The sequence below is a fragment of the Rhinolophus sinicus genome, linkage group LG13, assembly GCF_036562045.2.
Source record: "Rhinolophus sinicus isolate RSC01 linkage group LG13, ASM3656204v1, whole genome shotgun sequence".
In the NCBI taxonomy this organism is placed as follows: domain Eukaryota; kingdom Metazoa; phylum Chordata; class Mammalia; order Chiroptera; family Rhinolophidae; genus Rhinolophus; species Rhinolophus sinicus.
Genome location: NC_133762.1, coordinates 37890209 through 37905501, shown reverse-complemented (window position 1 = coordinate 37905501; position 15293 = coordinate 37890209). Strand labels below are relative to the sequence as shown.

The 15293-nt window shown below is 44.9% G+C and overlaps 1 protein-coding gene across 1 annotated transcript; it reads left to right on the top strand.

Moving 5' to 3' along the window:
• Window positions 1-1331: 1331 nt before the first annotated feature.
• BPIFA3 (BPI fold containing family A member 3) lies at window positions 1332-12496 on the top strand. Its single transcript, XM_074317344.1, has 7 exons — window positions 1332-1455; window positions 6840-6990; window positions 8803-8910; window positions 9553-9702; window positions 11198-11282; window positions 11727-11831; window positions 12323-12496. The coding sequence occupies exons 1-7, from the start codon at window positions 1332-1334 to the stop codon at window positions 12494-12496; spliced, it is 897 nt and encodes a 298-aa protein (XP_074173445.1).
• Window positions 12497-15293: the final 2797 nt, after the last annotated feature.

The following is a 15293-nucleotide window of genomic DNA, read 5'->3' as shown; positions in this document are numbered from 1 at the left end:
TCATGTATCACATGTCTCCTTAGCATTTTAAATATCCACTAGGGGAGTTTTTATTATGATAATGAGGAGAAATTACTTATAAGACAACTCTTTTAACTAATATGCATGTAGGACTTTAGAAACTTTCCTTGGGCCGGCTTATTTCTCCTTTGATTGTGGTTCTGTCCGCTCATTGTTGCTTATTGGCCAGGGGATGTGGTTCAAAGTTGTTCTTCCCAGCTGCAGGTTGTGGCTATTGAGCACCCTACATGGCCACCCACTACATGATCTACATGCCTTATGTCTTAAAATGATTGCTCAGTCTGCTGTGTGGAAGAGATTGTAGGTGGGCAAGGAAAGAAGCCAGGAGACCACATGGGACATCCCTGCAATAGTTCAGGACAAAATGGCTGAAAAGGATTTGTTACATGTGGTCAGGTTCTGGATGTGTTGGCAGATGGGTTGTGGGAGATGAGGAAAGAGGAGTCGAGGGGCTTCCAAGGGCTGGGCATGGAGCAACTGGATGGATCGCAGTGGCATTTCTAGAGATGGTAAAGACAGGGAGGTTTGAACTGAATTCTCTCTGACCCCCAACACTAGAGCATGTACAAGGTAAACCTAATGCTTTGGCTTTAAGATTCTCCGTCCCCCTCCTAAAAATCTGATTCACAAACCATAAGCCGGCCAGCCAATCATTCATTCATTCATTCATTTGTTTCATTTAACAAGCATTCATTAGTAATTGCCATGGGGTAAACATGGGAGGCACTGGACATATGAGGATTAATTAGACTCATATCTGCCTAAAGAAATTGATAATTTGGTGGGAGATTCAGAGGTAAGCCATCCTCACTCATTCATATATTGTCATTTAGTCACCCAACAAACATTCACTAGCACTTAGTTTCTGGCAAACAAGCATTGTAGTAGGCTTTGAGGATGATCTTGCCCTTAAGAAAGTCCTCGTCCAATTGGAGAGCCTGGGATTAGCCATCCTCACCCATTCATTCCTTCATTCATTCATTCACTGAAGAGTCACCAACATCTAGCCTGTGCTGGGTCTTGGAGAGGATTCCTGATCGATGACACAACAGTGGGCTCTATTGGGCATCTCCAAGCAACAAGGCCTCCTGCTGGAGCCCTGGTCTCCCCCAGGGTTCCACCTGCTGCCTTCATCATGTGAGCAGCTTCCAAAGCCCATCACAACACCGAACCACAGCATGCTGGGCGTAACTCTCGTGTCATCTTCCTATAGAAAACCATGAGTCCATCCATCCCACAGGCCACCCCCACAGCCATCTGCCTGGATTCTGTCTGACTCTTCTTGACAACCGCAAGTCCCAGAACCCAAGATGCATCCACTCTGGAGGCTCCTGGTCCTCCTCAGCTTGCTTTTCTTGTCCTTGGACCTGCACAAGCAGCCCTGGCCTGGCCTGACCAAGGCCCACACGGACAGCAAGTCCACCCTGGCAAGAAGTAAGTTAAGCCCATGCTCTGCCCGCTGTCACCAGGGGTGTGTGAAAGGCATCATCTGTGCCTCACTACTGACTTGCTGGGTGACCTCGGGTCAATCACTTACTCACTTCCTTTTTTCTTAGACCTCAAGTACAGACAATCAAGGTTCAGTTGATCATACACCAATTTATAGCACATCATCATTATCAAGAATCATGACAATGCCCCTCTTTTATTTGATTTTATGTTATGTTCCTTGTTCTCATTCCATTCCCCTCCTCTTGGAAGGCCCTGCACTACAGTGTGTTTAATATATGTGTTTAAATAAGCCCATATCCTTGTAAATCAAAATATGCAGTGCTTTGATTTACATAAATGGTATTGCCATATAGATCTCATTGTTTGGGGCTGGTTTCACTGGACACTATGCTATTGACATCTGGGTCTTCAGACTGGTGCAGAGAAGTCCATGAGATTTCATCTACTTCATCACCACTTGGCCATTTCCCTAGGGATGGATGCTTCAATTGACTATAACTCCCTCCCCTCCTCCATTATAAACTACACTGAGGTGAACATCCGTGCATGTGTCCCTGTTAGGACCTATGAGAGAATTTCTCTGGGATATAGCTACCTAGAAGGGAGATGGCTGGGCCCTAGGACAGATGCAAACTCAATTTAATTAAAGACTGCCAGATTGCACTCTAGAATGCCTGCACCAGTCTGCAATCAATAACTGCACTAGTAATAAACAAGCATATCTGTTTGCCCATGTTTCCCAAAACTGGAGGGTATCCGTTTGTCTCAGTCTATTTGGGCTGCCATAGCAAGATTCCACTGACTAGGTGGCTTAAATAATAGATATTTTCTCACAATTCTGGAGGCCGGAAGTCCAAGATCAAGGTGCCCACAAGGTTGGTTTCTGGTGAAACCCCTCTTCTTACAGGTGACCACCTTCTGGCTGGTGTCCTAACAACGGCCTTTCCTCTCTATGTGCACACAGACAGGATGCACTCTGGAGGCTCTCTTCTTCTAAGGACACCAGTCCCATTGGATTAGGGCCCCACCCTTATTATTTTATTCAACCTTAATTGCCTCCTTCAAGGCTTTTTCTCCAAATACAATCACATTGGAGGTTAAGGTTTCAATATATTAATTGCGGGTTGGGGGCACAATGTAGTACATGACACTATCTTTGTAATTTTTGCCAATCCGATGTGCAGTTGAATGATAACTAATGGTTTTAGCTTGACTTTATCTGGTTAGTGGGAAGTTTGAGCGTCTCATAATGATTTTGTCAACCATTTCGACTTTTTTGAATTCACTGCTTTTGTTTTTTGTACATTTTATTACTTGCTTTCCTTGTTTATCTGTTGTTGTTGTTTTGTCCTCTTTGATTTGAGGAGATGTTAATTTATTCTTGACATTAGTCCCTTGTCAGATGTAAACATTGCTAACATTTCTCCCAAACTGTCATCTATCGACATTGTTGGTAGGTCCTTCAGGGAACACGAATATTTTCAAACTCACCAGATTGCAACTTATGGTTCGTATTTGATCAATCTTAAGCCTTGTCCTTACCCCAGACTGCTTTTTTTTTGTAACATGCAGAATTTTAATCCATTTGGAGGCCATCGTTATGTACGTTTACGTATATAAGTTAGAGATCAGCCTCACTTCTCCCCATATAATGAGTCTGTTTTTTCACTCCATTCTACTAAATTATCAAGTTCCCTAACATATGGATTCCCTTTTGAGCTCTGTATTCTGTGCCTGTGTAACTGTTTCTGTATCGATAACATATTTTAAATACGACATCTTTGTAGAATGTGGTTTAGCTGATAGACCTTTATTCTTCCAAATGAAATTTTAGAGTATGTTGAGTTCCTAAAAAAAAAAATCTGGAAATTTGATTAGGATTACACTGAATTTGTTTGTTAAAGAGAATTAGGATTTTTGCAGTGTTAGGTCACCCAATCACAAACTTAGTACATCTTTCAATTTATTCAAATTTTACTTTATATCACTTAATAGACTTTTAAAGCCCTATAACTGTTTTAGCATGCTTCGTCAAATTCCTAGAGAATTTATAGTTTTTGTTGTCATAGTAAATATTACCTAATTTCCTATTATATTCTCTACGTGGTATTGGTGGTGAAAATGAGAGGAAAGCTGTTGATTTTTTAAAATTAATCTGCTATCCAAAAGTCTTACTGACCTCTTATTAGTTCTAATAGTTTGTCTTATTTATTCTTTTGGATTTTCTACCTGGAGATTACATCAGCTGCAAATAGTAACTGTTTTATCTCTTCTCCTCTAAACGTTACACTTCTTGTGCCTTTTTCGTGTCTTGCAGTATAGCAAAGGTTTCTGATAGGAAGGGGAATGTCTCTAGAATTCTCAGCTGTGCAAGATATTTTCTGTAGGTTTTTGGAATATAGTTTTTATCACATTGAGGAAGTCCCTTTATATCCCTAGTTTTCTGAATTTTTCTTAATAATAAATCAGCATTGGTCTTTAACAAATGTTTTTTTGCTTCTAAAAATTAATCTATTTTTTTCTTCTAATGTGGCAAATTCTATTAGTAGATTATCTGATGTTGAACCTATCCTAACATTTCTGGAATAAATAAGATTTTTAATAATGTACATTTTATATTATACTATAATGATATATTTATAAAGCACTATTTTATAATGTGTTTATAATGTATCATACTAAATATATATTTTATATATATATCGTACTAAAATATATTTTATAATATAATCTGATATTTTTTATAATGTACTATTAGCTATTAGATTTGTTAGCTAATGATTTATTTAGGACTTTAGCAAAGTTTTCATACATAAAATTGATGTGTAACTTTCTTTCCTCATACTGCTCTTGAAGCCAGGCAAGTTGTCCTAGCCTCGTAAAACAAATTTGGCATCTTCTTTTTCTATTTTCTTTTATAATTCCCTCATCATAAAAGTTTGGTAAAACTCTTCCATAAAACCATCTAGATCAAAACCTTTTGGGGAGGGCTGGCCCGGTGGCACAGGCGGTTAGAGCTCAATGCTCCTAACTCCAAAGGCTGATGGTTCGATTCCCACATGGGCCAGTGGGCTCTCAACCACAAGGTTGCCAGTTCAATTCCTCGAGTCCCGCAAGGGATGGTGGGCTCCGCCCCCTGCAACTAGCAACGGCAACTGGACCTGGAGCTGAGCTGCGCCTTCCACAACTAAGACTGAAAGGACAACAACTTGACTTGGAAAAAAGTCCTGGAAGTACACACTCTTCCCCAATAAAGTCCTGTTCCCCTTCACCAATTAAAAAAAATATATGAAATAGAAACTCCAATGGGGGAGAATATTTTAAAAAAACAACTTTTGGGGAATGAAATCTTCAATTACTATTTCTATATCAAATGCTTTTAGATAATCAATGTTTCTCATTTTCCCTCATCACAACTTGTCATTTAGTTTATCAAATACATTGACGTGCAGTTGTGGGTCCAGGTATCCTCAACTGTACAATGAGTGCAGTCAGAGTGCTATTTCGTGGGGCTGCTTTTGAGTCTTAAATGAAGGAAAATATGTACAAAGTGCTTTTTCCAACTGTGAATATCACTACAACCATCTCTCATGTATCAGGGTGTTTAGCCACAAGTAACAGAAAACCCAACTCAAGCTATTTCACGTAATTGAAAGTCATAGGTAGGGCAAGCTCCAGGTTTGAATCAATCAGCAGCTCAAAGCTGCCATTCAGAACTACATTCTGCCCATATTTTAGCTCTGCTATCATCACGGTTTTATCCTCAGCCTGCTGATTCCCATTATGGTAGGAAAACGGTAGCCAGTAGCCATTGAGCTATAAGCTGTCTTGCTCCTTTCCAGTAGAAGAAAGACAAAGAAACCTTCTCAAACATGAAATATAAGATCTTCTCTTTAGTCTGACAGGACCAACTTGAATCACATGCCAACTTTGAACCTGAAAGAGTCACCATGCAATAATAGCTCAGATACTCAACAGCTTCATGTGGAATTGGAGAGAGTGCCAGCATCAAAAGAGGGTTCAGATGGGAATGATAGGGTGGGTGAATGAAAGGAAGGGTGGGAGGATGGATGGATGAATGGATGAGTGGGTGAAATGAATGATGGATAGATGGATGGAAGGTTGGATGGATAGATGGATGAATGGATATTGGACAGATGGATAGGTGGATGGATGGATGAATTAATAGATGAAAGGGTGGATGGATGGATGGATATTGGATAGACAGATAGATGGAGGATGGATGAATGAATGAATGGATGGATGGATAGATAGATGGATGGATGGCTATCGGACTGTTGACTACTAATGTCTGCTGCTCACAAATAGCCAAGTGCTACTATTACCATTAATCAAGAGTTACTAAGAGTTCTAGACATACTTATAGTTTCACTCTATCTTTGAAAATTTGTGGTTAATGTATGTATGTCTTTCCTACGAGACAGAAAACTGGTTTGTGTCTTCAGTGCCCAGAACAGGGCCTGACACCCACGAGATATTCAATATTCTTTGGATAAGTGCTTTCAATATTCTTCACAAGAATTCTATCAGCTTGGTATGAATACTGCCCCTATTATATAGATGAGGAAATCAAGACTGAGGAGGTGACAAAGCTAGGATTTGAACCCAGATCTGTGACTCCAGACACACTTTCTTGTTTGCAGGCAGCAGAAGCATGGGGTACTTTAAAGGGGTCTGGGAGCTGGCCCTGGAGGAAGGAGGGCAAGGTGTAACATGATTTCTGCTGGCATGCAGTAACCCATACTTCTCAGTGCGAGTCTTGACCATAGAAAGGGTCGAGTCAGTAAAATAAATGTGCCCTGTGGTGAGCTCTGAGATTTGTCAGAACTGGGCCCCCATCCTGGGCAGGAGAATCTGAAGCCAAGCGAAGTAGGAATTAAGCATGTCCATGGCTTTTAAAATTCCCTTCCCTTTTGAAATTCATTCTTTTCTGCTGGGAGCTCTACTCAGTCCTGCAGTTTATTTCTGGGCACGGAGTGAGAGGACTTACATTTATTCTTTCCTTATTTTCCCACCTATTTTAATCTTCAACCAACATTTATTGTAACCTATATCCTGTATGTTAGACTCTACACCCCAGACTCAGAGATACAGCACCGGGGGAACTTTCAACCATAATATCTCCTTAGAACAGCTATTGCTTGCCAGACACTCTGCAGGAATGTCACATCACACCTGTAGAGTGTAATTTCAGGTGAAGAATATGGATCTCAGTGTTGAGGGTAGAGTTTGAATGCACCAAGCATTCAGCAAGAGGTGGATGAAGCAGCCGATAACCTAGGCCTCCTGACTCCAAATCCCCACTGTCGCCATGACATGATGCAATGTCCCCGGTCCATTTCTAGTTATTGCACAGGGCCTCTTGAAGCATAACATAGAGGACCAAATCCAGAACATCCGCCTCCTGGACAGCATGAATGCCTCGGGGCAGGTGGCCCCATGGATGGTAGGCTGGCTAATCAGCGGCATGAACCTCCAGCAGCAGCAAGAAGGCAGGTGAGACCCCGAACCCCATCCCTGGCCCTGGGATTCTTTCTAGAGCTCTGGGTCAGAGGGCAGAGCTGGGGAATGAAGGTGCAAGGCCTGGGCAGGGGGAAGGAAGGAAGATTGGAAGGAGGAGATGTGAGGCCCAATACAAGGGGTGGTTTGGGGAGGCAACATAACAGAGTAATTAAAAGTGAAGGCTTGGGAGTAAGAGCTTCTTCATTTAAATGCTGGCACTGCCACCAACCTTGGGGAAATTGCCGGACCATGCTGGCCTGATATATAACATAAGTACCAAGAGCACACCCTGGATAAACATCTGCAGTGCCAAAGGAACCCAGGACGAGAGGCACACATTTGAATCCCTCCCTCTTGTTTGAGGGCTGTGTGACTCTGGGCACAGCATTTGAGCTGTCTAAGCTTCAAGCTTGAGTTCTCATCAGTGAAATGGGTATAATAATTGTCCCTGCCTCCGGAGTGGTTGGGAACTTTTTCTGCTGCACATAGAGGATGCGTAGCCATCGGTAGCTATGATCAACCTCACAGAACTGGGCCTGTCCTGCTCACCTTGATTTCCACTCCCTGCTCTTGACGGATGTAGGCTTCTCCAGCTTCCCAGTCTCAAAGCTACTCAACCACACCACCATTATTCCAGCTGGTTGTGCCCTAGGGCTCCCTTCTCTCTGACTCGAATCCCCCGTTCTCCCCATTTTAATGAACACTGATGCTCACCAGCAGGGTATCCCTTGGTGGGTGCAGCCACAATCACCTCCCTTCATTCATGCCTTAAACAACAGTTACAACTATTCATTGAGTACCTAGTATGTACCAGGACCTGGGCGGGGTACTGGGAATACAGCTGTAAACAAGACATACTGTCTTTTGGAATCTTAAGCCTAGTTAGTGAGCTAGACCACGAAAGTAAATAACTAATTTCATGAAGACAAATCTGTCAAGGTAAAGGGTAAGAGTGAGGGGACTGATCAGATCAGGAGGACCTTTCTAAAGAGGTAGCCCTTAGGTAGAAACTTGAATGAAGAAGTGAGGGCCATGGGAAGCAGTGAGTGGAAAGGCCCTGAGGTAGGAAAGAGATTGGTGTGTTTGAGGAAGAGAAAAAGTCCTGTGTGGCTGGGTGAGCAAGGTGGCAGGTGGGGCCAGACCCTGCAGTTCTAAGGGGCCAGAGTATAGAGTTTGGATATTATTCTGAGAGCAGTAAGAAACCAGGGGAGAGTGCTGAGTGAGAGGGGAGCTAGGCCCCTCTGGCTGCCACCTGGAGAACCATCGATAGAGACACCAAGACCATTGCTGGGAGCCCAGAGAAGCTAGAGCATCTCTAGACAGAAAGTGATGGCGACCTGGATCCAGTGAAAATGGTGGAGCTGGTGGGAAGTGGCCAAACTCAGGATACATTTTGCAAGCAGAGTCAACAACATGATTTGCTGATGGGTTGAATGGCGGAGGGGGGGGGGTGAAGGATGGAGAGAAATCAAAGACAGCCCTGGGGTTTGGGCCTGGGCACCGAGGCAGATGGTGGGGCTATCTACTGAACAGGAGAGGCTTGGTGTGAGAACAGGTCAGGGTCTGGGTCTGCTGTTGGCTGTGGGTTACACAAATCAGGTGTGTGGAACTGTTAGGGACACTCGGGTACAGCTTGCAGCCCAGGGCTCCTGCAGGTCGTTCTTGCCTTCAGAGCATCTATGAAAGGCTCTGACTCCAACCCACGGCCAAGCCCTCTTTATAGGGGAGCTAGCCTTGTTTGTCAGCCTGAGGCCTTGACGTCTGAGGTCCCTCACCCCTCTGCCCCTCTGCTCTTTCCTTGTGTAGCATCAACATCACCAACATTCAGCTGGACGATGGCGGAATCCAGATATCTTCCCATAAGGAGTGGTTCTTGGCACACATCTCACTTGAATTTGACATTGACTTGAGCCTGTGAGTCCTACAGAAGTGAGGTCTGAGAGGGGCTCTTCCTCCTCACTGGGAACCTGGCAGCTGGGGGTGAATTTGGCAACCTGGAGAACCCAGATCGTTCTGACGCCAACCTGATTTCAAATCCTCGTTTCCGAATTCACTCGCTATGTGAACTTGGTAAAGTCTCTGAGCCTTGGTTCCTTCAGCTAAAATGTGAATGGCAATGATTGATCAGTGGAGGCAGGTCATTTGCTCATTTCAACCCCTGTGAGCTCACTACAGTTATTTAAAAAAGAGAAATGCTGTATCTTATCACCATTCCCTTCTCCTGTTCAAACTATCCTCAACATTCACTGCCCCACAAGGAAAGAGAGGCTGCAGCTAAAAGGCAAAAATATTAATAAGATGAATTCTCAACATTTGAATTTGCAAAGGACCCTAATCTGGTCTATTTCAAGGATTTTCAGAAGCCACTCTGGCTCAGAGCAGTTTTCTCCTTAATCGCTGACTGCAGGCAACACTGGGCTGGTTTGTTGAAAGGTCTCAGAGTGTGGACATTGCTGTCCACACGGGGAGCCACTCTTCACACTGGCCGCTTCCACCTCCTACCTCTCTCTGTCTCCTGCCCTTTCCCCTCCTTCGCCTCTCTCTCATCCCCAGAAGGCTCTTCAATAACAAGATCGCAAAGACACATGCACGCATGAACCTTGCTGTGGAGTCCTGGCTGGAGAAAGACGAGTTCTGCCGGAGGGATCTGGTGATAGGCACTTGCCTCGTGGAGCCCAGCAGCATCCACACGACGGTCCTCACTGAGTAAGGTCCCAGCTGCCCCTTCCTGCCCTGCCCTCGCTGTGACTACATGTCTCCACCTCCTCCTGGAGGAGCTCCAAAGAGATCTCACCTTTTCCCCAGGATCTGCTCCTCCTCCTGCATCCCTTCCCAGTGATGGCCCTGCCACCCTCCCAGAAACCAGACTCTTCCTCCTCCTCACTTCCCGCAGCCCATCTTCACTGGCTCCCATCAGTGACTTCCTGGAAGCCCCCGCTTGCTCCCTTCTCTTCATCCCCACAACCACTTTCCAGGCTTATGGTCCACTTCCTGGACCATTGAGGGAGCCTCCTCCAGCTTTCCCTGACTGAACCTCACCTCCTTTACTCCATTCTCCTCCTGCAGCAGAATTAACTTTCTAGCGCGGGAATCTAGTCATGTCCCCCAGCCCCTGCTCCGAATCTCCCAATGGTTCTCTCTCGCTCTAGATGAAGAGCGAATTCCTGGATGTCACTCAAGGTCCTACTTCCCCTCTCCCCTGCCCGACTCTGCAGCCCTTTGCCCTGTAGTCTCTCTGAAGGATCCACCTCTCCATCAACACACCGTGCGTTTTACACCACTGTGCCTTTGCATATGTGGCTCCTTTTGCCTGGCATGCCCTTCCCTTCTTCTCTAAGCTCCTCCTCATCACTCATTCATTCAACAAACATTTACTGGGAACTTGCTAGGTGCTAGGCACAGCATGCTTCACGCTAGAGATACAGTAGTGAACAAGAGAGAAAAAATAGAGCTAAATGAAGATCTAGACTCTGGCTGACCAAGTCTGTCAACTCCAACAGACTGTGGATTGATTTGTGTCTGATTTCTCTCAGTAATTCCAGAACGCTGAAAGCAACTAAGACCTCAGTGGATGTCCATTTATTTATTCATCAGATGTTCACTGGGTGCCTCAATCTTGCCAGACATTCACGGAGAAGACAGTGCAGGGGAAAGACTGGATTCTGGAGCTCTGCTGACCTGGTTCTAATCTAATCAGCGCTTAGTAACTAGCTGTGTGACCTTGGGCAAATCACACCACTCTCTAAATTGCTCCTTTGACTACTGCTGACAATAATACCTCTTACTGTGTTTCCCTGAAAATAAGTCCTAGCCAGACAATCAGCTCTAATTTGTCTTTTGGAGCAAAAATTAATATAAGACCTGGTATTATATTGTATTATATTACATTATGTTATATTATATTATATAAGACCTGGTATATTATATTATTATATTATATTATATTATATTATATTATATTATATTATATTATATTATATTATATTGAAGACCCAGTCTTATATTATAGTAAAATAAGACCAGGTCTTATATTAATTTTTGCTCCAAAAGACGCATTAGAGCTGATGGTCCGGCAAGGTCTTATTTTCAGGGAAACACGGTATATAGGGCTGGCTGAGGATTAAATGACTGTGTGAGGTGTGCTCAACACATAGCACCTAGCCTGTATTTATTTGTTCCGTATATCTACCTTCCTTTCTAGAGATATCTCACCAAATATGAAACATTTTCTCCACAATTTTAGAGAAAACCTGGGAAAAGTTATCCCACACCTGTTAGAAAGTCAGGTAAGTTTGAGAAAAATATTTTTGCCTTGGGCATCCTTTAGTCTGAGGGTCAGGGCATATATATTGGCCATTTAGCAAAGAGTTTCAAACTTTGGGCTTTAGAACTTGAAAGATTTCAATGAAAATTTTCAGTTTTGCCATCTACTGGCTGTGTGTCCTTAGGCAAGTGACTTAGACCGCTGGCACCTCAGTTTTTCCATCTGTAGCATGGAACCCATCACGATCCCTATTTCATGGAGATGTCATGAGGATTCAGGGAGGTAAAATATGGAAGTGTTGTGTGTGGCCCCTAGCATGCAGTTGGTGCTCAGTACAAGAAAGCTAAACCACTCTTGCCATGATTCCGTACGGAAATCCAGTGGTGTCTAAGTTTCCAGCCACAGGCCCTGTAGTTTCCTTTTCCCAGCCCCTGATCTGACCTTTCTCTCCGTGCTTGTGGTCCAGGTATGTCCTCTGATCAGTGAAATCCTCAGGCAGCTGGATGTGAAACTGTTGAAAAGCCTCATGGGTGAGTGTCTGCATCCATCCACGAAGGAGGACTCGGGAAGGGCAAATGGCTGGAAGAGGCCCCCTGACTGGGGCTCCCAGTGAGGCCTGCATGTGTTCTGAGAACACTTAGAAGTGACCACATTATGATGACCTTTACTGTCCCCCAAGAGCGCTGGGGCAGCAGAGAGCACCCCTATAAGCAGGCTGGGCCCCGCCACGTCACCCAAACCTCCAGGTTACCAGAGACTGTAGCTTCTCCCAAGATCTCCACTCAGACCTTTGGGGAGCACTGGCCCCACCCCAAGTCTGAGACCACCCCAATCTAATTGCAGATAAACAGATACAGTCCCCACCTTCATGGAGCTCACAGTCTAGTGAATAGAAGGCAACAAGAAGCGAATACTTAGGTATCATTTGGAAAGAGCGGTAGTGTGACCGCTCTGGGCATGGGCCCTCGTTCAGCATGAATGGTTGAGAATCCCCTTCAGTGCAAACCTGGGGGTTGGAGGGAGAGGCATACTGGTGACGGACGCTGCCACCTCTCCTTACAGGGCAAGCTGCTGCTCATGAACTCGGCCAACTGTGAGTCCAGCCAACCCTTGAGGGTCTTCCAGCTGCCTGCTGACGATCAGAAGGAGATTCCACATCTGGGGACCTTAAGTCTCTCTCAGAGCATGGTTTCTTTCTACTGTCCCGAAAACCTATACCACAGGCCCTCTGGATGACCCGTCCTCCTCCATAACTAATTCTAGCTCTGAAGGGTACAGAGGTCCCCCTGCCTGGGCTCTGAGTTTGGGTTCCTGATGTCAAGCCTGATGAAAGCCCATCCTGAGATGAAATATACCCAGACACACCAGAGAAAACACTTTTCCTGGATTTTGCAGCCAGACACCTATCCATAGAGATGTGCTCATCAACGTAGGGGGGTCCTATGGAGATTTCCCATTCCCTCATTCATTTAACCCATATTTATTGAACACATACTATGTGTCAAGCACTTTTCTGAGCTCCAGGAGAATATAGAGAAAGGGCAACAAAGTGGAAAAACCCAAATGTTGGCTTCAAACCAAGCTGAGTTCAAATTCAATTCAGCCCAATGAGAAGTTCCATGAGGGTGTGGACCATGTGCATCAGGTGACACTGTCCCCTCAGCCCACAGCAGAGGGCTGGCACAGAGCTCCAGCTCAGCTAATATCTGAGGTTTAATGAGTGGATGAATCCTGGTTTTATGACTCACTAGCTGTGTTTGGGACCAGGCACTTTACCCCTTGATCTTTCCAGCTGCAAAATGGGAATAGAAAGCTTATAAGATGTGGAGTAACTGGAGCCTTTGCACGGCTGGTGGGAGGGAAGTTGTGTCACCACTTGATAAAAGTGAGTAAAAGCATTTCCTAACGTGCCGCAGACACCTGCCTTATGACCCAGCAATTCTACTACTAGGTGTATGCACAACAGAAATACATGCATATGGGCACCACGAGACGTGGACAAGACTGCTCGTAGCAGCAGTGGTCATAATGGCCCCAAAGTAAAAACTCCCAAAATGCCCATCAAAAGAATGGATAAATAGAAGGTCTTGTTGGGACAGTCACCCAGCAGAATGCTCTAGAGTAACGAAAATGAACTACAACTACACACAACCACATAGATGAATCTCACACCACTAACAACGCCAGACACAAAAGAGCTCATGTTGCGTCTCCCATTTATACGAAGCTCAAAACAGCAAAACTAATCTATGCTGTTAGAGGTCAAGATGCTGGTTATTCCTGGGGAGCGGGTTAGTGACTGGGAGGGGTACGAGGGGGGCAATGTTCTGGTTCTGGATCTGGGTGCTGGTTCTGGGGAGGATGTTTAGTTTGTGAAAATTCATTGAGCTATTCACTTCTGAGCATTTTTCTTAGGTATGTTATACTTGAACAAAAAATTTTAAAATAAAAAATGTTTACCATGCAGGAAAACCACTTGCAATATGTTTAGCGTATGCTAAGTCCATGGGGTATGCTTATTAAATGTCACTTAACTCATTGTTAATTATTTGATTAATGACTATTCAATTCTTAACTATTAATTCCTGCCCTCCTCCACCCCAGGTTAGAGAGAGCCTACTGAGAAATCAGTGGGAAATAACACACATATTAGTAATAGTAGCACACACGTTAAGCCCTTGGCATGTGCCAAACTTGGTGCTCAATGCTCACATGCAGCAGCTCATCAAATCCTCACAGCAACTCCATGAAGTACAGAACTGCTATCCTGTTTTACCCATGAGGACACGGAGGCCCAGAGAGAGAAAGCTACTTGCCCAAGGTCACACAGCAACCTTGGAAATGACCAAGTTGACTGCACTCAGGAAGATAGATGCACACACTTGACCACCCTCCCTTCAGTCTTTCCTCCCTTCCTTCTAACACCCCTCACTACTCCAACACACACACACACACACACACACACACACACACACACACACACAGAGGGGAAAATGATGAAATATGTGTTCAGCTGGATTGAAAAACTCAAACAAGGAAGTGTCAACAGCTCAGAGCGGAGAACAGGGCGAGAGAGGCTCATGTCTCCATCTTTCAATTCAGACTACCTAATCCGGTATCCTTTTCTGGGGATTTGCAACCCTACACGCCCATGTTCACATGGATGATTCCCCCTGACGGCATTGAGGTTATGGGGTTTTTCCTGCTCATGGCTCAAAGAGTAAACACAGGAGGGCTGGCCCCATCCTCCAGAGAGGTCGCCTGGTCCCTTGGGGAAGGCAGCTTTTGTCTGTCTTCCCCCAGACTCCTCCGGGTGGCTCAGGGACCTCCTTCCTCAAGGGGCCTCCTCAGGTTTCTCTCGTTTTCATTTTAAGGTTCATGGAGCCGTGGACTCATCGTTTTCTCCTGGGAGATCTTGTTGTTGACTGGACCCCTATTATGACACTGGGGACCTGGGTGGGAGGTAATTTAAGCAGAAATTCAGCCCCAAATGCTCAGAAGCTTGCTCCAGACCCTGCCTGTCTATCCCTTGTAACTTCCATGCCCTTCTGTTAGAAGGCATCTGATTCTGCCAGGTGTTGGGATGCAAGCTACATTTATTTCCCCATTTAACTCTCTCCACAGCCCTAGGAGGTAGGTGCAGTCAACTCCATTTTATAGGTGAGGGAACTGAGTCTGGGAGAGAGGGAAGCATCTTGCCCAGAGTCGTCGGCTGAGCCAGGTTTGAAACGCAGGGCTGTCTGATTTCTCAGGAATGGGAAGCCTGCAGAGGACGTGAGCGGGCACTTTCTGAACTGAAGATTCTGTGACGTCAACTTGCTCTTGAAGTTAAGGGCACTGAAGCCAGACAGCCCCAGACGACAGTCTTGACTTCACCTCTTCCTAGCTGAGATGAACCTGGCCAGGTGACTGTCCTTCCTGCGCGTCAGTGTCCCCACAGTGTTGTTGGAAGTGGTATAAAGTTCTAATGGCTCATAAAAAGCTTTCATTAGTAGTAGCTGTAAATGTAGGCGGGAAGATTAATCTCCAAGGT

What these genes read in the sequence shown, in the direction of transcription:
- BPIFA3 (XM_074317344.1), top strand. Translation starts at nt 1,332, where the DNA reads ATGCATCCACTCTGGAGGCTCCTGGTCCTCCTCAGCTTGCTTTTCTTG. An exon ending in TTTGACATTGACTTGAGCCT is followed by an intron (nt 8,911 to 9,552) that starts GTGAGTCCTACA and finishes CATCCCCAGAAG; the next exon opens with GCTCTTCAATAACAAGATCG. An exon ending in CGAAGGAGGACTCGGGAAGG is followed by an intron (nt 11,832 to 12,322) that starts GCAAATGGCTGG and finishes CTCTCCTTACAG; the next exon opens with GGCAAGCTGCTGCTCATGAA.